This window comes from Poromitra crassiceps (genome assembly GCF_964638095.1).
Source record: "Poromitra crassiceps genome assembly, contig: HAP1_SCAFFOLD_1687, whole genome shotgun sequence".
Lineage (NCBI taxonomy): Eukaryota > Metazoa > Chordata > Actinopteri > Beryciformes > Melamphaidae > Poromitra > Poromitra crassiceps.
The window spans coordinates 2477-25095 of record NW_028150727.1 but is presented as its reverse complement, the minus strand read 5'-3'; the positions used below and the strand labels follow the sequence as shown (position 1 = coordinate 25095).

The 22619-nt window shown below is 45.5% G+C and overlaps 2 protein-coding genes across 2 annotated transcripts; both read left to right on the top strand.

Moving 5' to 3' along the window:
• Positions 1-4830: 4830 nt before the first annotated feature.
• LOC310771998 (protein FosB-like) lies at positions 4831-8357 on the top strand (the record flags this gene model as incomplete). Its single annotated transcript, XM_083664478.1, has 5 exons — positions 4831-4934; positions 5049-5236; positions 6364-6717; positions 6942-7049; positions 7740-8357. Exons 1-5 carry the CDS (start codon positions 4871-4873, stop codon positions 8355-8357), a joined length of 1332 nt encoding a protein of 443 aa, XP_083520604.1. The 5' UTR covers positions 4831-4870.
• Positions 8358-13900: 5543 nt separating this feature from the next.
• Positions 13901-21972, top strand: LOC310771997 (uncharacterized protein C19orf47 homolog; the record flags this gene model as incomplete). The annotated part of the gene is made up of 8 exons (XM_083664477.1): positions 13901-13937; positions 15368-15455; positions 15603-15717; positions 17461-17546; positions 19080-19231; positions 19810-19959; positions 21255-21328; positions 21427-21972. The coding sequence occupies exons 1-8, from the start codon at positions 13919-13921 to the stop codon at positions 21970-21972; spliced, it is 1230 nt and encodes a 409-aa protein (XP_083520603.1). The 5' UTR covers positions 13901-13918.
• Positions 21973-22619: the final 647 nt, after the last annotated feature.

The following is a 22619-nucleotide window of genomic DNA, read 5'->3' as shown; positions in this document are numbered from 1 at the left end:
ATTTACAAGAGAATAGATGTGTAATAGAAGAGTTACAGGGCCAAAGCTGGACAGATTATCAGGGGATTAACACAAATCTACACGGCTATTCAGCCAACGTCAAGCACAGACCGTTCATAAACCTCCCTCAAATGAACCTCATAACCTCTGCTTAGCTCGTGCTTTCTCTGAATGTCTCGGGGAGTACGATGTAACGGCAGAGCAAACGGGGAGAAACTTTTTGAGTGGCTGGCAGAAAAACTATGGTATGAGGGGGAAGTCCTTTTGGTTGGCCCGGAGAGAGACGGCAGATCAGATTTCTCTGTGTGAGGTGGGGAAAGCCTGCGAGACTCTAGTGTAATGTTGTTGGGCTAGGGAGCCAGAAGGGGTGTAAACAACAGGCAGTCTGAAGAAGTGGGACAGGCCTGTGGCCGTTGCCTGGTAACAAATATTTTGGGCAGGAAGACCGGGCAAACACGCCCCGCCTTCCAAAGGGAAACAGGGGCTGGCCTCATGAGCACAGCGCAAGTTAGTAGCTTCCCGAAAGTATGCTAAGAGACAGGGGCAAGCAAAACAAAGCAGGCCAGGGGCATTAGACAACACTTTGTTGTTGTGTACGTGTGTTTTGTACCTGGGTCTGCAGGAGCCACATGTGTACACCCCCCCCCCCCTCTCTCTCTCTCTCTCTCTCTAGGAGCAAAACCAAGCTAGCTCATTTGAGCTATCCACACCATAGCCTACATGAGGCATAACTATAGGTCAATAGGTGTAGACAGCAAGACATAGAGATAAGCAGATCAATATGATATAATGTGTTTCATACTGCTGTATTTAGCAGATTATATGCCGCCTACTAAGTTAAGTATTACACTGTAGGTAACACTTTATTTGGATAGTTTGCCTAGAGTGCCTACAGCCTGGGTATTTGTAACATTTTAACCAGGTGTGTAGTGCTATCTGGAGAACTGGGGGAGCACACCTATATGAGGAACAACCCCCCCCCCCCCCCCCCTATTTTACTATTGGAAAAAACAAACCCTTGGAGAAAAAGTGTGGGAACTGCACTCCCACAGCACTACAGCCCTGATTTTAACAGCTTATTAGTTTGACGTTCAACAATTCAACTGTTTCGCTTTGTCTGTAGATGTTGTTTTCTCAGATTATTAGTTGAGATTCAACAAACGGATTGTTTGTTTTGTTCCACACACCTGCACCGATGTAATGGAGTCTAGGTATGGTCATAAATTAAGGTGACCAGATTTCTCAAATGAAAATCAGGGACATTTCCAGTCCGGCAATCAATATATCGTTAAAATATCCAATGTTATTACCTATGAAATAAAAAGGGGGATGATTCCAGTTTCATTCACACACACACACACACACACACACACTTCATTCACTGTGCACCTTTGCAAAATGTCAAGGTGTCCTCCAGCAGCATCAGGCCTGGCCGTCCAAACCTACAGCTCCGAATGTTTTATGAAAAGCCTCAGATCTCAAAAGGTATTTTCGGTGTCGTCCTGAGTGCTTTTTCATTGTTGAAGGTTTCCTGGACCAGCAGGAAGCAGCATGTGAACACTTGTTGGATGCCTGGATCAATTGGCTACATAGACATGTGATGCTTTATATGCTTTTAACTCGCCTGCCTCCCGCAAGCTTTTTGCTTGAGTGGTTGGCCATAAGTATCTTCACTAGATTTAAGAATGAGCCTGCTAGAGCTAGAGTTATTTTCGGCTGCAGATGCCAGTAGAAAATCGGGGACATTTTCGGGGACAGGTCCCCAGAAACGGGGACTGTCCCCGAAAATCGGGGATGTCTGGTCACCTTATCATGAATGGTCTCATATAGGTTAGTGTTCAGTAGGTCAGTGGTTCTCAAACTTTTTCACATCAAGGCCCCCTCAAACTGACACAAATTAGACCACGGACCCCCATTTGATAAGATTTTGTCCCAGGGTCCCCATCTGATAAGATCTTTGCTTTTAGATGTTTTATTGCAGAAAGTGTATGAAAACCCATGACCATAACAGTCATACCTTCTGTCATTGTGTTACTTATGGATGGAATTATAGTGAAAATAAAATATTCCCCTTTTTGTTGGGGACCCCCCCCGGACCCTACTTTGAGAACCACTGAGCTAGATAATCTGTTGAACATCTTAAACAGTTGAATTGTTGAATGTCAACTAATAAGATGTTGAAATGTTACTCTGGGTCTCTGCATCTCTGTAGGCAGACATATCCAAATAAAATGTTACCAGGCTAATTAGCATTTCTAATCCAACATCCATGAAAATGATACAATAGCCGAGTGTACAGCCACAGCCTGGCTCTCCACTCACAACTTAACAATAACAAGAATGTAAAGCAGTGAGTGACATAAGCTTTTCGGCAAACAAGCCGATGTAAAGCTTACCCGGCCAAATAAACAGCGAGACATTGCTGAATTAGTATATAGTTTAGTCGCGTTTGAATCCGGAAGCCATATTGTGTGTTGGTCGCTCCGCAGTCTGCACATTTTCGAAATGCAGGCCAGGGTGGCAGGGGACGGACCCGCCCTACTCTGTTCTGGTTGGTAAGGTATGAGGAGGAGGAGTGCTGATTGGTTATGGTTAGGGTAAAATATCAGGGTAAGCCAATCAGATGTAGAGTGGGGTGGGTCCTTCCCCTGCCACCCTGCATTTCGACAATCCGTGGGAGCTCTCTCTTGCTACTGTCTGCTTTTTCCTGTCACTCAGAACCGGTTACCACGGCAACCAGTTGCTAGGCGGCATAACAAAAAAAAGAAAGGGAGACAAATTTACGTCTTTGCGTCAGACATGTAACGGCGTATCCAAGGCAACCGAACGCTGAACAGGGTACACACATGCACATGCAGCGGGCTCGTGGTAGGAAGGGGATACCACATGGTTCCCCGGCAGTTGTTTTGTTTTACCTCGATTAGCCTAGATATCCCGTTTGATTCTCGTCGTTAATACTAATAATCAAGTCTAGTGTTTAAGCCTTAAGCAGAGTAAAAACATGCATGTTTTGTCCTTCTGTCGAGTCAAAGAGCCCAATGTTGTGCATTTGTTCAAATGCTTAGGCTATGTTAAAATGAGTCCGTCAGAGGCAGAGCCAATGTCCAGTCCATCCCTCTTCGCCTCACCCCGTCAAATGTTCAATTTTCGATTCGCCTGCGTTAAAGGTAGACTAATGACCTCAGTAGTTCCCCAAATTGAAATTGGCGATTTGAGTTACTCACGGCAGCCTTCGTGGATCCGCGTCTCTGACGTTGTGGCTGTGAGTAATTGTCATCTCCAACTCTTGTTCTTCCTCCTTCTGTCCTCACCGAGCGTACAACACCATGCCCGCCCCGTGACATTCTGCGACATCACACATAATAAACGTACATCCATTTCTTATTTTTCATTCATGATTTTCCACCCGGTCTTCCCGCATTTACCCCCCACCGCCTCCCACTTGTCACATTCCCATGTGCGTCCGCGAGCAGTGTAGGCTATAACAATGAATGAATCACTTTCTACTCTGCTGGGTGATGTTTGCAATGACATGCGCGGATTTCCGTAATTGCGGCCCACTGCACTGTCCATGTCGGAATTACACTGTCTCTCAATGCTGTTTACATATTTCCGTGTATTTTTATTCATTTTTACATGTATTATTATATAGGCCTATGCATATTTTTAATTAACCGTTGCTGTTCTGCTGTGCTTTAAATTGAGGCTTAACGTAACTGGCTTAACACACAAAATCGTGGATAAAAAAAGTTGAATGAGATTAAAACCGTCAATTGGATAGGCCTAATAGGCCTACGTTGTGTGGGATGAGGGTATACTGTAAATTCCAAATAGCCTATTTCCTAAATATAGGCCTATGGGTTACAACAAAATCCTGATGGAGTGTCAATATCTAACCATTCTTCTTTCTTGGCCACTTTGTACGAACTCGTCAAGGTAGAGGACTCCCGAGGGCGTGCCATGAGAAACTTCTCAGCAGGATTTCCCTTGCCTCCTTTGACGGCCGGGATTCCTTCCCTGAGCTACGGGGTTGCATAATAAATAGGTCAAGGACAGGGAATTCCCGCACTAGGAGGTATGTTATAGAGTCTATGCTATAGTGTAAATATGCCCCTTTTCTTTAGGACGAATAGCCTATAAATATATAACATTTCTACAGGAATAAAAATCGGTGGATGTGTGATGCCAATATTGGTATATAGATTAGCCTATAAGTTTGCCCTAAGTGAATGAACCAAAATAAACAGCATTGTCCAGATGCCTGTCAGGATTTCTTTCATGTAGCCTATTTGTTTCTGTAGCTATAGGCCTACTATTGACGTTGCCATTAGGCCTACCTAAAATAATCAATTGGTCCATGGACACGATGCATATTTTAAAATAGATATTTTCCACATATAGCAAAGATAAGTTTTGTAATTTCCTCTCAGAAATTGTCAGACGGTGAGAAATATCTCGTGGCTGTGATAGTAAAAAAAAAACTATTATTATCCGTCGGCGAGGTAAGCTTCTAGTCGTTTCAGTGGGAGAGGGATTCCCTCAACGTCACCAAGGATACCAAACACAACACAGAGGCAGGCACATTGGCACAACACCATATATGGCCATGTACGTCAGCGGAACTCCGAGGCGGGACTAGAAATGCATTGGTTGTACTCGAGGAGGATGGATTCATTCATAAGACAAGATCTGCTACTGTGGACCGTGATACTAACGTCCCTTGGTGCAGCACAGACAGTACATGGATCAATTCAGCGTTGTTGATTATCGGAGAAAGGAGAAAGCTTCTAGGATCTGAAGTGAAACGAGGGAGTTTGTAACATCTGGAATAGGACACTTTCCCTACATAGGGAACTGGATTACTTTCTTCATGCAACTTTTTTGGAAAGACAGCAAGAGCATCTTACCGGACAATATAAAAAATACAAGCAACGGTAAGTTGACTTCCTATGGGTCATATAGCCTACCATTTTTGCAGATGAGCTAGTCCAGATAACGCCAGTCATTCTCTCCCCAACAGTAGCCTAATCTTGCGTGTGCCGCTGCAGGTGACCTCGCGCTCTCTCCGGGAACTGTAGGTCTCTCTCTCTCTCTCGGCCCCTTCGGGGACATGTACCAAGGGTTCCCCGGAGACCTCGACAGCGGATCCCGTGGAAGTTCTTCTCCATCCATAGAGTCCCAGTACCTCAGCTCGGTGGACTCCTTCGGGAGCCCGCCTACCACCAGTGCTCCACAGGTAAGTTATGGTTATAATTGTAACAAGGCTACAGCCTGCAAAGCATGTGTTTTGCAATGGATCGTGACCAAGACGAGCATTCAGAATTGTTAACTTGTTAAATATATTTGCTTGCTTGCTTGTTCATAAATGGAGCAGGTCATATATAGGCTAGCATATCTGTGTATATCAGATTTCATGTAATATTTACTCCTACAGGCAATTATAGAGCACATGCTTTGTTTTGCAAATGTGTTGCGGTGCTGTGCAGTGTAGAGCACCGCTACAGTCAGAGACAGCTATGTAGGCTACTATAACTATAAAAGCTTGTAGACTGCTGAAATGCACCGTGGTAGCCCCAGTAGCCCCCGTGAGCGTCGCGTGCAGGCAGCGGCTGTATCTGTATGGCAACGTGGTAGGTTTACAGCATGCCGCAGAACAGATGACAAAAGCCCTGGAACTCTCCAACGTCAGCGCCGAAGCCCCGCCCCCGCTCCGTTCTCTCCACGCTCTCTCTTCTCAGGCCTCGCCGTGACGTAAATGCGTTCTATTTTGGAGTGTTACGTCGCGTTGCTAAGGGGAACACCGGGGGTGGGACGGGGGAGGAGGAAGGAGGCGGGGATATGCTCTCCAGAGATAATGATTGGTTCAGGCGGCTGGCCCGTCCCGCCCAGAACCGTGCAGAGGTCCCGCCCATCCCAGACCGTCCCAATGCCACACACGCTTTGATATGAATATTAATGAGAGTGGATTTTTGGCATCATCACACAGCCCGCCTCGGGTCTAAATAAAGCAGAAGGGATCTGGGACAGATTTGGGCTTCTCAGTCTATTATTATTCTGAAACGTGGAAAAAGTAACACAGGCATTTCTCTCCAATATACACTTTTAGTATTCCAAGAAGTTATGCTGCCATTATTTGTTCCATAGGTTAAAATTTGCTTACGCTGGTGTGGTTGGCTTGATGGCTACATTTAGTTCAATACAAATGGCAGTCATTCAGATTGGCAAGGCAAATCATCCAAACAGCCAGCACATCAGCTTGTGCGTGCCTGTCTTTCTGTCTCTGTTTGTGTCTGCGTTTGGGTTTGCTGATGTGAGGTACTTAGCCGTATTGTTCTTAAAGCCCTCTACTTGTCTCCTGCACAGGAGTGTGTTTCAACTGGAGGCGGGTTAAGCAGTGTGGGCAGTGTGCCGGGGGGCAGCGGCGGAGGGGAGATGCCCGGGTCGTTTGTGCCCACTGTCACCGCCATCACCAGCAGCCAGGACCTGCAGTGGATGGTCCAGCCCACCCTTAGCTCCTCCCAGGCCTCTGGACAGAGCGGGTCCGCTGGCACCTCCGCCATGACCCAGCCAGGGTCACTATTGGACCCGTATGACATGCCGGGCCCCAGTTACACCTCGGGCTCTGGTTTCACTCCCCCCAGCTCAGACACTCCTGGGCCAGCACCAGGGCCCATTCGCCAGTCCCGCACCCGTAGCCGCCGCACTCGAGAAGAGTCTGTGAGTGACGATGGAGATGTTGGTGTGTTAGTAAGTGTGTGTGCTTGAACATTTTGTTTGTGACCCATCTCACACTACTCATAATAGACAACATACGTTATCAGATCCAGGATTAACCAGGATCTAGAATTGATGAAACATCCAATTTTATCTGTTATACTTGAAAGTAACTCCATTCTCAATAAGAATAAGGACGACATGTTTGTCCTAATCCTTCGTCATAGCTAACTCCAGAGGAAGAGGAGAAGAGGCGTGTTCGGCGAGAGAGAAACAAGCTGGCCGCCGCCAAATGCCGGAACCGGCGTAGAGAACTCACAGATAGACTGCAGTCGGTGAGCTTGGCCCTGTTATAACTGTCAGAATGAATAATGATCATAATTACATGCTGTATGTTACCCCCCATAGCATGGCCCTTTGTGTTAACGTGTGGGTGAGAGAGAGAGAGGGTGAGCATGTGTGTGTGCGTGCGTGTTTGTGTGTGTGTGTGTGTGTGTGTGTGTGTGTGTGTGTGTGTGTGTTTGTGTGTGTGTGTGTGTGTGTGTGTGCGTGTGCGTGCGTGCGTGCGTGCGTGCGTGCGTGCGTGTTTCTGTGCGTGCGTGCGTGTGTGTGTGTGTGTGTGTGTGTGTGTGCGTGCGTGTGTGTGTGTGTGTCTGTGTGTGTCTGTGTGTGTAAGAGAGAGGTAATAATAATTGGATGTTTAGTTGTGGGGAATTATAGTTCTGAAGACAGACTATTGTGCCTCCAGTGTTTATGGCCTAATTAATGAGCTCTTATATAAGCTGCCTTATCTGTCGGTGAGGAACTTGTTTAGCAAGGTACCGTATTTCTATTGGGACACCTCCGCAAATATTGATGCAGAACTTCTGTTTATCTAACCATCCCATCGCTTTCCTCTCTCTCTCTCTCTCCCTCTCTCTTTTCCCCTCCTCTACCTTTGTCCGTGTCCCTCTCCATGTCACCTGTCTCTCCTCACCCCTGTTTCTTTCGTTCTGTGTTTCTCCTTCTGCCCTCTCCCCCTGCAGGAGACAGACATCCTGGAGGAGGAGAAAGCCGAGCTGGAGGCTGAGATCTCGGAGCTGCAGAAAGAGAAGGAGCGTCTGGAGTTTGTCCTGGTGGCGCACCAGCCCAGCTGTAAGATCCCCTACCAGGAGCAGCTACCGCGGGGCTCAGGCCCGTCACAGCATCCACCCCAGACCCTACAACCGCCCGTCTCCATCGTGGGCTTGACTGTGAAGGAAGACTCGTTCTATCTGCCTCCCGCCTACACAGCCCACCAGGCCTCCGCGCAGTCCCAGCCGCAGCTTCACCACCACCAGCAGCAGCAGCAGCAGCACCAGCAGCAGCAGCAGCAGCAAGTCCAGCAGCAGCCTCAGCCCGGGCTAATGCAGGAGGTAGCGTTTTCTAGTTCTTTCTACGGCTCGAGCGAGCCATGCCTTGTGGCCAGCGACAGTGGTGGTGGTGGCGGTGGTGGTGGTAACCATGGCGTTGCGGCCACTGGCGGCAGCTACAACCCCTCATACACATCTTCATTCTTGTTCACCTACCCAGAGGGAGCCTGCGGGGTCAGCGCCAACCAGAGGAACAGCAGTAGCGAGCAGTCATCTGATTCCCTGAACTCGCCCTCACTGCTGGCGCTCTGACTGACCGGCAGACACGCGCACACTCATCAGCACGCACATACAATCTGCTCGCTGGAGCTTAGAGGCTGAGGCGAGTACACGCACAGTACCAATCAGTCTCTCTCCGATTCAGCAAAAGACGAAACGACGACAACAAAATCACTTGCATCCGATTGGGTTAAAGTTTACACATACTGACATGCATTCCAATAAAGAGCCATGCAAACAGATAATTGCACATAACACAGATTATTAAATTAGATCAGTATGTATCATTTAACATTGATCATAAACAATAATACTTTTTCTTTTATATATATATTATGCAACTGGACAAGATAAGTGAATACAAACTGAGTCACAAGACGCAGGCTGTCCAAGTTGCCAATCTTAAGTGCTCTGGCTAAAGAAAGAGATTGCTTGACTCATACCTTCAATCTTGTACAGCGCATAAAATACCACAAGCTCACCTGACACAAGCACCCGCCATGGCCCCACCTCCTTCCCTCTGTCGGGTCACCTCCTTCTCAGTGCTCCTGCTCTCATCCTGTTCCATCCCGTCTCCCCTCTTCTTCATGCTGAATGTATTTGTGCAAAGCTGGAATAGGGGAGGAGGACACTTTGTTCAGGGTCTTTTCTCGCAGGGCGACAGACTGCTGGCCGCCTCTCGCTCACCGCTCCCCCCTTTTCATCCGCTCTGCGACTCGCTCTGCTTCTTCATTTGCGGGGACGTGACGTGACGAGCTGGAGATCAGCGTCACACGGCCTCCGCTGCATCTTGTGTTTTCTCCTCTCTGGGTTTTTTTAAAAGCTCTTCTGCCGTCTGCTCTGGTTTCTAAAGTTCTTCTGCCGTCTGCCTGCCTACCAAGCGTCCCATGTCTGCCCTTGTTTCTCCTCTTCTGTCTCTGTGTGTCTCCCTCTCTCTCTGAAGTCTTTGACCCCCGAGATCCCGACGACCACTTCCAGCCCTGAGACCTTGAGTGAATGCCGGCCCATCTAACACACGTCCCTTTGCACCCCTTCTCACGCGGACGTGGATGCACCCCCCCCCCATTTTTTGGGAGCGCATTGCTCAAAACAGGAGCCAAATACTATCACTCACGCACAAAGACGCAATTGTAAACAGTCTGATTGATGAACACCAATTGCAAGACGAATGCCATGCCACTGTCTTCTGCTGAGCCAATGTTTGATGTTCAAACGGTGAAGATTAGATAGAACTTGTGGTGTGACGCTGGTGGAACGAGGATGGAGGGAGAGTGGGCAGGGAAGGGAATCAGCTCAAGCCAAGGTGGAGAGACTCTGATGGAGGGGCGATGGAGAAAGGATGAAGCCCGTTATTAGCCATCGCTCTTTGGAGCCAAATGTTGAAAACAAAGCCAAAAAAAAAAGGTCCTGCTCGCTCTTGGACAGGTGACGTCTTACTTCTTACCCTGCGTCATACCACCTCCGTACCACCGGGGGTGACATCTTACTTCTGACCCTGTGCAATACCACCTCCATACCACAAAGCTTCATCGCCCCGGGCCCACTCGCGTGCATATTCCCACTATCGCTTTTAAGTCTCTGAATTGAAGTTACAGACAATGTTTTGTTTCAACGTACCAACTCCTTGATGTGTCATCAAGTATTTTCTGTTGTTGTTTAGTCGGGATTTATGGAGTGAATGTAACCGTTGGGGGGATGGGGGGGGGGGGGGGGGGGGGATTTAATCTGGTGGCTATAACAAGTCATTGGGATGCCGTTGTTTGACGCGGAGCTTTTCTGAGACTCCGTAGAATCGTCCACATGTGAACCAAATGCCTTTATTTAGAGGAGAAGACGTTTTTGTGTGCGTGTGTGATTCAGACAACCTCTAAGCGTTGGGTTCAGTTGGTCTCTGTGCCTCAGCCTGGTCCCTCAGTGGAAAGCAGGCAGGGGTGCATTTTATTGTGAGTGTGTCCACTCGGAGAGCCACCTGTCCCCTTGATTTCTTTCTTTATTGAGGTTGATTAATGCGGAGAGTGAGCACAAAGCAAGACCTGGAAACGGAGGGGACAAAATGTGGAGTGATACCGTGGAGCGAGCGTCCTTTCTTTGCCTGTGAATTTGTACAATTTATGTTCATATATGTTTGAGTGAGAATTGTTAAATCTATTTGTTTGTTTGTTTGTTTATTTGCCGTTTTGTGTTGACCTCTGCTTTCACTTGTAGCCTACTGTTGCTGCCAATTAAGTTTCTTGTTACGTTTTTTTAAATAGGGATATTTCCTCATAACTTACTATTATTATTATTGTATTGTAACTATTATTGTTTCATTATTATTTTATTGTATTTTCATTTGGCAACTTCAGAGGCATGTTGTGCACTATGAACGTTTTTCCGTGTCAAAAAAAAATCTAATTGTAAGCCTATATGCATATACAGTACATATATACAGCAAACATGTATATATAAGTGTATGTACCATGATTGTAAAGTATGAATGTTTGCAGATCTAAATAGGATATTTTTGTCAATGAAGAACAAGACGAGGTGTTATTGAGGTTAGTTTTAAAATGGATATTTTTCTAAAAGAACAAAAAACTATAATAAACCTAAAGTACTCTCCTGCCCCTCAACATTAAGCACGATATCACTGCCTTTATCCATGTGTGTTTATATGTTTTATAAACAGTATAAAGCACTATCCAGGACACGTTAAATGTATTGTTTATGATGGTGTTAGAAGGTTGGCACATTGCCTTTGTTTTGTTTGTTTTTCTCTGTGAGGTCTGCCCCAAAGCTACTGACACCTGCTCATGCCACTTGCTTAGCAGACTCAAAATGAGGAAAACTAGTATAACTGAATGTCAAGATGCATATTAAAAGTGTTGCGACTATACAACATAATGACTTAACTGTTTCATTTAACGACAGAGTATTGAAAACTCAGTATGCTTTTGTCCAATATAAACATATCACTCGGTGACATAGTCGTTTCTCGATTGAAGTGTGCATTTGAAGGATAATCAACATTATCATGTTAGAGTTTCTCCATACCTGTACTCAAGCAACCAGTCAATTAGAGATTGAGGTGGCTTTTATTGTGATTGTATTTGCTATAGTTAAGAGTTTTATTTTCAGTAAATAAACATTTTTATCAAATAAAATGTCAAGCTTAATTGTATACGTTTTATTTCAAATGTGGGTCTAAGGTGGTCAGAAAAAGGACAGACCTCATTGTTTTGTGTGTGTGTGTGTGTGTGTGTGTGTGTGTGTGTGTGTGTGTGTGTGTGTGTGTGTGTGTGTGTGTGTGTGTGTGTGTGTGTGTGTGTGTGTTTTTTTCTGTTCTTGAAAACGTCCGTTAAATTTGTACAGTTGTTTGAAGATGCCGTTTGAAATCTCTCAAAAACCAAATGTGATAAGAATGTGTTCTGGTGTCAGAATAAGCATAACACATATTCATTCGTTCTCATGTACATAGATTTCTGTGGTGCTATATAGTATGTCCTGATATAGATGAGGCAATGTCACCTTGTGGAGGATTACACATAGCTATCACTGAGGCTCCAGACAAAAAACAAAAAACAAAACACTGCTTTAATCGTCCACATGGAAGCCAGTGATACTCATTGATTTTGTGAATTCCCATCAGCAGAAGCTCTGGAGGCAGAGTGGTCACTCTGATTTCATTGAAGTTTTAACGTAATAGCTAATCAATTGCCTGCTAAATTACTAGGTGTGATATCCAGCTCTCAGAGGGCCTTTGTACTGTACCTGCACTGCAAACACCATTGTCATTGATCACTCCCAGTGACATTCCCTTATCTTTCCCTTAAATCCTTAGCTTTCTTTTCATTTGGAAGGTTTTTGTTGTTGTTATGTCACATTGGCAAATCTGTCCTCACCTTTTATAATACAATCATGCTTTTTGGGGAATTGGGGGAGGGTGGGAGTAGAGGGAAATTGAAAGATGAAAGAAAGAGAATTGTTTAACTATAGTGGTATGAGAGAGTCTGCCCTTATAACAGACAAGACGGGGTTATTTTTCTATCATGTTGAATGTTATTATTTCTATTTTCGCACAAGTTCTGAGTTTTTATTTTGCTATATATGAAATGCAATACTTATTATCCGCTTGGATAAACATTGTGTAGCTAATCATGAGATCACACGGTGCTCAAACTGATACTATTCTCTGCTACAGTATGTCCATTGTGATGTATTGCTTTAATTATCAATGCTTATTAAAATATTGATAGTTATTCATACTACTTTTGTAACATTCACTTCATCGATCAGATCATAGCTATAAAATTATCTTTTGAGATGGCATCCCCATGAAGAAATTATCTATTACAAATTATCTCAAAAATATTGTTTTTCTTTTCTTTCTTTTTGTTGTGTGTATAGAGACATTATCAAGGTTAATTAATTCCACTTCAAAGGAGCCATTGCTTCAATGTAATTATCTACATTTCAAATATATTTTCTCTCTGTGTGAAGCAAAGGTTTGTCACAGTTTGACACAATTAGAAATACAGACAGAAAATGTATATGAATGTATATGCTATGTGATACATTTTGGGTGAAAGGTCCAAAACCTGTGATGATGTGACTGTCACATTCATTGATGTCATTTTGGGCTCATAGATGTTTAGGCTATACGTAGCTCATGTATGTGCTCTAATAACTACATCTGTTCAATTTACTATCAATGTGTTCAATACATATTTCATTAAATGTAACTAATTCATTTTCTGCACATCACTACTGTTCACTTTCCCTATAATCTTCACTGACATTGGTTGACTCTTGACGTGGACCAAACTATAAGGCAAATCTGCCCGGATGTTACTTTTGCAATCCTTGCTCTATTTTGCTAATGTTCTGTCTCCCTCTTACAGCTTCTGGCCCTTTTTGCTATCCTATTAAAGTTTACATGAAAAAGGGGTTGTTTTCTGACTATTGACTGCAAAAGGTGGGTGAGCTGTCACCCTTTACTGATGGTTAGGCCTATTGTCATTCAATTCTGAATTGTGAAGAAATGACATTAATAAACAACATATTATAAGGTTTATGTCTCTTTCTTTTACATGCTTGACCTTGATGTATGTGTGTGTGTGTGTGTGTGTGTGTGTGTGTGTGTGTGTGTGTGTGTGTGTGTGTGTGTGTGTGTGTGTGTGTGTGTGTGTGTGTGTGTGTGTGTGTGTGTGTGTGTGTGTGTGTGTGTGTGTGTGTGTGTGTGTGTGTGTGTGTGTGTGTGTGTGTGTGTGTGTGTGTGTGTGTGTGTGTGTGTGTGTGTGTGCGTGTGCGTGTGCGTGTGCGTCGTGCGCGTGCGTGCGTGCGTGCGTGCGTGCGTGCGTGCGTGCGTGCGTGCGTGCGTGCGTGCGTGCGTGCGTGCGTGCGTGCGTGCGTGCGTGCGTGCGTACGTACGTGCGTACGTGCGTGCGTACGTACGTACGTACGTGGGGTGATATCACCGTGGATGGCTGTCACACAATTATGCAGTCTGTACCACCCTCTAGTGTTCATACAACAGATTATTTTCTCTTCTAGAGGAAGTGCGTCACCGGAGCAGAGCGAGCTGGCCGGATGCAGCTGACAGCACATTTGTAAACATGGCGTCCGTGACAACAGGTGAGAGTAAAGGCCCCGCCAACACAACAATGTTGGGCACTTGACAAGATTTACAGGATTAAAACCATTTCGCTATTATTAGTTATAACCGCTGCATCAGATGAGAACGCCGTCGATGATGCTTTACAACCTAGTTAAAGCTATTGATCTTCTTTGTCTCAGACGCCGACAGCGGCCGCTTCATTCATGGCTACCGGCTAACGTTAGCTAAGGATTGAGGGCTGTTGTGTGAGCCCAGAGGGCTAAATCAGTCGGCTATCAGCCGCGTTACTTTCATACTTAGTATTGTTTGGATTGAGTGAAACTAAGCATGTTAAAAAACCAGGCGATAGGAAAGGTAAAATATAGCTAGGTTATGTGCAACGCGAATTGTTGCCGTTTTCAAGTATGAATGGGTCATCTCAGCTCTCCGCTAACGTTACAGGCTAGCTAACTGACGTTAGCGTTGAAGCTATTTCAAATTTGAACTCTTGTGACTGAAACGACGCCATTTGTTTACCCAGACCCATTGCCCATAACATTGGCCGCTTATTTTATTTTGACCATCACTGTAGTCACGCTGTGTTTTCAAGAGGTAGCTAGCTAAGCTAACGTTGCTAGCTAATTCGAAGATTAACGCTAGTCTTTTTACACAACTAACGTTAACGCTAGTTAATGTAACTGATAGGCAGCAGCGTTCTGAGAAATTAATTATATTCTGGAAGATATTGTGCATAAACGCTTTAGCGTTACATGAAATGGTTCATTCTGCCCCATAGATACAGTCGGTCACGTTACTACCGATAACGTGCTCTGTGTGTGTGTGTGTGTGTGTGTGTGGTGTGGGGGAAAACGGGAGGATTTCCCCCACGCTGACCCATTGACCACGCGTCTATGAGGAGACACCGCCTGAACGTAGTGAGTCGTTTTAATGACCACTGCATTAACGTAAAGTGTAATACACCCAACGTTAACTAAATTACCATTAGTTTTATATTCTTTCTGATCGTTGTTACCTGTAAATGGAGAGTGGCAACTGTGAATTTAGCCATCATACAACTCTGAATTCACACATTCAGACATACTGGGCAAAGCCATTGTTCTGGCAGTTGCTGTCACCCCCTCCCTCCGTGAAATGTTAACCCTACCACAAGATGCTTCATGTAGTTTTATAAATAACACCCAGCTGGCCATGGTCAGCACGTGTTGTGGTTACATCTACAGTGTGCTGCTGTCCCTGGAGGTTTATGTCTATATCTGGCATTTACCAATAGGCCTGTGGCCTATTATAGGTTACAATATTACTGAGAACCTTTAAGCTGTTTCCCTTCCAAGAGGAGAATACTTCTTCAGAAAAAAATACTTTGTTTTGATCAAGATTAAAAAAAAAAAATCCTTTCCCTTTCTGTCGTGCTATTTTTAACACTAACCATACCATTCTGTCTCCTCAGCCACCTCTGAGTGGATTCAGTTCTTCAAGGATGCTGGAATCCCTGCCGGCCTCGCTGTCAATTATGCCGTTTCCTTTGTGGACAACAGGTAACCTGAATTACATAGAAGCTACATGATTCTAGGAAAAACGGTTGAGAAAATGTCATGTCATAAAAGGGTCAGAAGCTAACCATTGGTTGATAAGTATATTTTACTTCACCTCACATGTTTTTCTGGCTCTTCATCTCACTGCAGAATCCAGAAGAACATGCTGATGGACCTCAGTAAGGAGATCATGATGGACCTGGGGATTACAGTCATTGGCGACATCATTGCCATCCTTAAACATGCCAAACAGGTCTACAGGCAGGTGAGACCAGACTCACTTCAAGTTTGGGAGTAGGCTAAATCAGAATCAGATTGATCGCCGAGGGGAAATTGGGGAATAATGCTACAGTTGATCACACTAAGGTAGGGAAAAATAAATAGCGACATAAGAAGAATAGGAATATACAATAAAACAATAAAATAGAAGTTAGGTATATACAATAAAGTGTAAAAAAAAGATGTGCCCCTACAATCTTTATCAAGTACCATTAGCCCTTTTCCCACATGCATACCGGAAAATTACCTGTAAGTCAATATCGGACATTTCCCTTCACACTTCGGCTCGCGCATGTGGGAATCTATCAGCGAATTTACCTGTATGTTGGGGGGGGGCGGGGGGAAGGGGGAGCTTATTTGGGGGGTCGGCAAAACTCGAAATAAGTTCGCTTGTCAGTTGTCACACAATAAATCACACTCGTTTGACTTAAGAGCAGCGTCAAGCCGCCAGCGTAATAAACACAGCCGATTTACCCCCTCCCCTGTCTGCTCGAGAGCAGCAGCCACAGACAGACACAGCGAGAAAGGCTTGCAAGCTGCTCAACGCTTGTATGTAGAGAAAGCAGACTGGCTTCGTTTGATGTGTCCGGGGTTGCCTTCGGGAAATCAGCAAGCTGACATACTGCTCTTATTAGGCTATCACAAGATCATTTCGCCAGTTTGCTTTAATGTGCGCGAATGATTAGATTATGCCCGCTGGAACATTAAGCAACGTGTGTAGGCTACTCCTCGCCCATGATTGAAGGACCGCTGTCGCGGAAAATGACTGCACCCGTTTCCACTTGCGTCCCCTTAAGATCATACCGCTCTTCTGACTTGGTCGAAAGTGGTGAAATGTCGGGGACGACGGGGTCGCGCTTATACCGGCACGGCGCCTTTCTCACTTGCAGGCATTAGACCACGTTCCGGTCATTTTGCGGTACAAAGCGCATGTGGGAAAAGGGCTATTGAGTAAGAAGTGAGAAGATGTGCGGTACATGTTATATTATATGCAGCAGTGTGAATAATAATAATAGTAATGATCAATCAAAGCAATAAAACAATCTGATTTTTTTAACATTCCTGTGCCTCCCATCATACAAAATAGCTTTTCTACCCCTAACCAGGGTGGGGTAACCCGCATGTTTCACTAGGCTGCAACACACTGGGGCATCGCTGTTAGCACAAGTTTTAATTCATTCGGCCGTAAGCAGCCGTATGTGTCTGACTCTGGATGGCAGACGCGGAGCTGTTGAATGGATTTGTGGAGTTTGTTGGTTGCGACTGACATGAGGCTCAGTTACGTGGGAGTGTAAGTTAACGTGCTATAGGCTAAACAACACTCTGAGTTTTCTCTGACGAAGTGTGATTGTGAGGGAGAATGCCCTGCTGTCACGATGACAGCTTGCACTTATCCACTGTTTTACACATTTAATAAACTCATCCTTGGGTTGTACTGCTCTGTAACTTGCATCCTAGCCTTAAAAATGCTGTTTTGCACATACTTTTACAGCTTGTTCAACTTTGAAAATGCAGTATCCATTTTCTTGGTAATTACCCATTTCACACGCACCATTTGTCATCCCTATCCAGTCCAGTAAGCTACAATGATGACAAACAGTTATTCTATTCTTGAATTATTCCAGCATCTGATTTTCCCAATTTGCATGTCTTGTCCACTGCATCCAAATTCAGCCCAATTTTCCTTCTACATTACCCCTCTCTCTGTATGTACCTCCTCCCTCTGCAGGATATGTGCAAAATGGCCACTGAAGCTATTTCCTCAGGACAGACCAGTGTTCAAGCTGAGCTCAGAAGAACTGCCAATACTCGTGAGTAACCGTTTAAGTTAGCTAATAGAAACAACCAGTAGTGTGTCCACAAATGGAAATCCTCTGCATTCTTAATTTCATCACATTTAATAAATGTGCTATGACCTTCCTAAGCTCCAAAGCTCCCGTTGCAAAGTTGAGACGTTGTAAATGTGATTTGTCACACATTCATTTACTTTCTCAAATGTAGTTTTTATCCTTCAGTTTTATTTTAGAAATCAAGCACCACATACAGTAGATACTTTGTAATGCAGCAGCAAAATGAAGAGGAGAAAATGTGCCTCAGAAAAGCAATGTTTCAATTAATTTATTGATGAAAGTTTGTATGTAGATTGAACTCTAGGCTAAATAATATTTGCAGCTCTTGTCTTTTCAACACCTACACGTAAGCAGTCTTGACATTCCCAATTATATTGACCACTTTGTGGGGTGTTAATTTACCTTTTTCACCAGCAGCCATTTTGTGTCTAAACAGCAGGAAGTAACAGGTGCAAGCAAAACATGAAGGTTTTCCAACTTCCATTCCACCATTTAGGTGTTCCAGTGCCCGGGGCCTCATTAATGTTTTGGTTGCACCTGTGTTATTTCCTGCCTTTTAGACACAAAATTGCTGAGGTAATCGACTTTTGGTCGGCACCAGACAGGGAATGACCTATCACGTACAGGATGATAAACCAAGGAGGGTCATTATAAAACTTGGTATTCACATCAGGACCTTTATTTGAAACATGCCACATATCATGCACGAGTTACATGGAAGCGTACCAGGCACCGACTGGGAGGAGCGAGCTGAAGGTCGGGATCTTCACCCCAATCTAATTTTTTAGGTATACCCTATTTGAGGATAATGCTGCTCAAAACAAGATTTTCACTGGCCTTATATGTTATGGTTATGTCAGCTGAAATGGGATTTTTTTTAATTAATTGAATTGTATGTTTTAATCACAAGATAAAGTAATTAGGCCGAATCTTATCGGGACAAACTGCGGCTCCTTGTTGGACTCAGTTGCCAGGTTGACATACCTAGACACTTCCATTTCTACACTACGCTTTCTCTATTCTCCATCTTAACTTTAGCACGTTGGAAAGGCTTCACACATTTGTGAAGGCCCTCATGAAGCCCAGCTGTCTTCTGGTCTCGTCTCGGGGACAGAACATGAAGCCCAGCTGTCTTCTGGTCTTGTCTCGGGCACAGAACATGAAGCCCAGCTGTCTTCTGGTCTTGTCTCGGGCACAGAACATGAAGCCCAGCTGTCTTCTGGTCTTGTCTCGGGCACAGAACATGAAGCCCAGCTGTCTTCTGGTCTTGTCTCGGGGACAGAACATGAAGCCCAGCTGTCTTCTGGTCTTGTCTCGGGGACAGAACATGAAGCCCAGCTGTCTTCTGGTCTTGTCTCGGGGACAGAACATGAAGCCCAGCTGTCTTCTGGTCTTGTCTCGGGGACAGAACATGAAGTCCAGCTGTCTTCTGGTCTTGTCTCAGGGACAGAACATGAAGAGTTCCCATCTCAGAGGGAACTGGCTAAATCAAAGCCAGATATGAATGTTTCTGTGTCATCTCAGCTGCCACTCGGATGATTGCCAACGCCCTGAGCCGCGACTCCCCGCCGAGCACACCTCCCCGCCGCCCCGACAACCGCCTCTCTGTCACAGTGTCCAACAAACAGGCAAACAAGGGTGGCAAAGCAGGTACATGTCAATCACAAGTAGGGATGCAGCGGTGTGAGTTTTTGACGGTATGATAACCATGGACAAAAATAACACGGTATCGTGGTATTGCGGAGCTTTATGTGCGGACCATCTGTGTTTTTCCAATAGCCGAAATATTCCCATACAGCAGACGTCGTCTTTTTAGATGTGGGGGGAAAGTTCAGGGGGGTCCTTGCGTTCTCCTGCTTCAGCCATTATCGCACACAGTTGTAATCACAGTCAGGGACAGCTCCTCTCTACTGTGCTCTAGTCTAGGTAGGCATGCAGCCAGGGGGAGAGGCCACGTAAGCTGCACTCTGCAAGCGACCTGGGCACTTTGTTTTGGGGAAACCGCTGATACCGTGGGGAATGTATGACGGCAAATCTTAGTGGTTTTGATACCGTGACGTTTTCAAAACGGTATACCGCTGCATTCCTAATCACAAGTACTTCCTCTCTTTCCTTTCCGCCATTTCCTCTCTAAAACATGTCTCCCTTTCTGCTTCTTGACCCATGCGTCTGGTCTTCTCTTTCACCTTTTCCCTCTCGCTCTTGTCTGCCTTCCTCTGTTGTTTCAGTGGCGAGTCAGCCAGCAGACGAGGGGAACGGGTTACCAGGGGTGAAGCGCCGGCGTGTGACAGCCGAGATGGAAGGCAAGTACATCATCAACATGCCCAAAGGCACCACGGCACGCACACGCCGCATCCTGGCCCAGAAGGCCGAGACAGGTAGGCCTGACCCAATGGCCTGGGAACAGCACCGGCAACTCGCTCCAATGACCGCTCTGCTTGCTTTACCAAAAACTACTAAAGACTCACATTTGTAATGAAACTCTTGCAAAACTAAAACTGCGACTCATCCGAAGCCATACTGCGAAACGGTGCCTGCTTTGACTCCCTTTCTCTTGTGCTGTGGTAAACTAATCCATTGTCTCTTATTCATGCGTCTCACTCCAACAGTTCAAGCTGTGCTCCTTTTTTATCAAGCTGTGTTCGGTTTCTTTCTCTCGGATCAGCTAGATAACCCGACCATATCTGTCATTTGTCACAAAGAGCACTGTTTCTGTGAACTTTTCCCGTCTTATTTTCTTCATGGCATGAATTTGCACGTCTTTGCGTCGCTGAAAAACCTTTATCGTGCTAACCTCTTGGGCTGGAACCATTATTCAACATTATCAATAATGTGAATGATGAAATAACCTCTATTTAGTATTAACGGTTGTCAATAAGTTGTCACTACTCACACCTATTTATTCTCTCACTTTTTGTTTCTATTCAAAAATGACTGACGCTCACAGCAGCTGTGAGAATGACGAGCCGTCAAACAAGAAGCTTTCAAAATAAACACAAGCACCACAAACTGTGGGAACACACCTTTAACATGACTGGCACGTAAAACAAGCTTGCTCGACCGGTGTCAAGCCACACAAACTAGGCCATCTGCTCAGCATTGTCCAAAGGAAACTCATATTGCAGAATATCATGCTGCTGAATATAGCTGACAATTTGTATTCACTGTCTTTCTTCTGGTCTTATTCTGGCCATCTCTGGCTCCCTTGATGATGAAGATGCTTCTATTGCTAGCATTTGGAAATAAGACTGCGTATAAGTTTGCAGCACATCGTCACTGTAAGTGTAAATCTGTTGTACAACTCTTGCTTCGGTGGTCGTAGCGTAAAAATACATTTAGAATCAAGCAAAAGACTGATGTGCGTTGCAGAGCTCTGAATGAGACCTAGTACAGTGCTAATGTTAAGCTAATGTTGGCCCAAGCGCAGCAGCAGTAACAATAAGGTTATCCTGAGTTCCTATCAACTGGTGTGATCAGGACGACATGGCACGATGGCAGTATTAACGATTCTCCTTGAGCCGGCAAATCAATTAATTGCTAGAATAATTGATCACCAAACTAATTGTTGCAGCCCCATTGTGAAATAATGTACTATGAAATGAACATATCACAATCTGTGACATTGTCGTTGTGTAGCACTGTGTAATTGCTTCTCACTCTCTTCCTTGAAAAGGTGTGAAGCGTACGTCCGTTTTTGAGAGACTTGGAGCTGAATCGAAGGCAGACACGACAACAAGCAATAACAAGGTCAGACCTTTTTGGTGTGTCTCAGTCAACAGCTCATTGTGTTCTGGGTGCCAGCCTGTGGGCGAGATCTTCATTCATAAACCGTCATCTCTCTGCAGCCCACCGGTGTTTTCAGTCGTCTGGGCGGAGCGGACGAAGAGGAGGACGTGGGGAAGACTTTCACAGTGGACAGGGACTTCGGGGAAGAGGACGACAGCGATGGAGAAAGCTCTGTCCTGCAGTATGCGGGCGTCCTCAAGAGGGCCCCCCTCTCCCAGAAGAAGCAGCCCGCCCCCAAACCAGCCCGCACCACCCTGCGGCGCCTGGGGGGCAAATTCAAACTACCTTCCTCTGACTCTCCTCCTCCCCCCTCCTCCTCCCCCGATGGCCTCCCCCCTGCCAAGCTGAGCGTGCTTCAGAGACTGGGCAAGCCCCCTGCCACGCACCAGAGCACGGCTGCCTCCCCCCTGCCGGCCGACACGCAGGACAACAGGGTGACCAGCACCCGGCACCGAGACCTGGCCAGGCCGGCCCTGGCCAGCTCCAAGGTCAGCAGCAGCACAGGGGTGGGAGGGGGGGCGGGAGGCGGGGCCGAGTGCCTGGGGGCGCAAATGGACGTCGGCGAGGTCAGCGTCTTCAAGAGACTGGGCTCCAAGAGGACCTAACACACAGACTCCTAATGACCTCTGACCTCTCCCTACAACATATTTAGACTTATTTTTAATTTTCTTTTGTATCGCCACCTTTTGCACCCATCCTCGCCCCATCCGCACACACGCAGGCTGCAGAGCGTTAAGCCTTCTTCTTGTGCAACTGCACAAGAAGCCTGAGTGTATAGAGGGATGAGATGCTGCTTTGTGCTCGTAAGGCTTAACTGTTGTCAAATATGTAGAGGGTTTTTATTTTTTAGTCTCCAGCCTAAATCTCATTAGGCTGCCAAATGAAGCGTGGTCACCTTCAGTGTAGTGTCCAAACGTGTCATTCACTTCAGGTTTCTGCAGGAACACCTAACCTCCCTGTAATTGTGTTGCTCAACCAGAATGCTCTTTATCACGTCTCGTTCATATCTCCACGCCATCTTTTCGTTTTACTAGTTCCAATGTATTTGTGAGATTAAGATTAAGGCATGACATCCACCGCTCCGCCCGTGGTGGTGGAACAGTCCTGAATGCATACCGTTGAGAAGAAGAAACAATGCCTGTCCCCCAGAATGCATTATAATGTACAATTGCCTCAAAGTTAATTATTAGTGAAAAGAAATTGTGTGATGTAAAGGGTTTGGAATGTGTCCCCCCCCTCACTTTAGACAGAC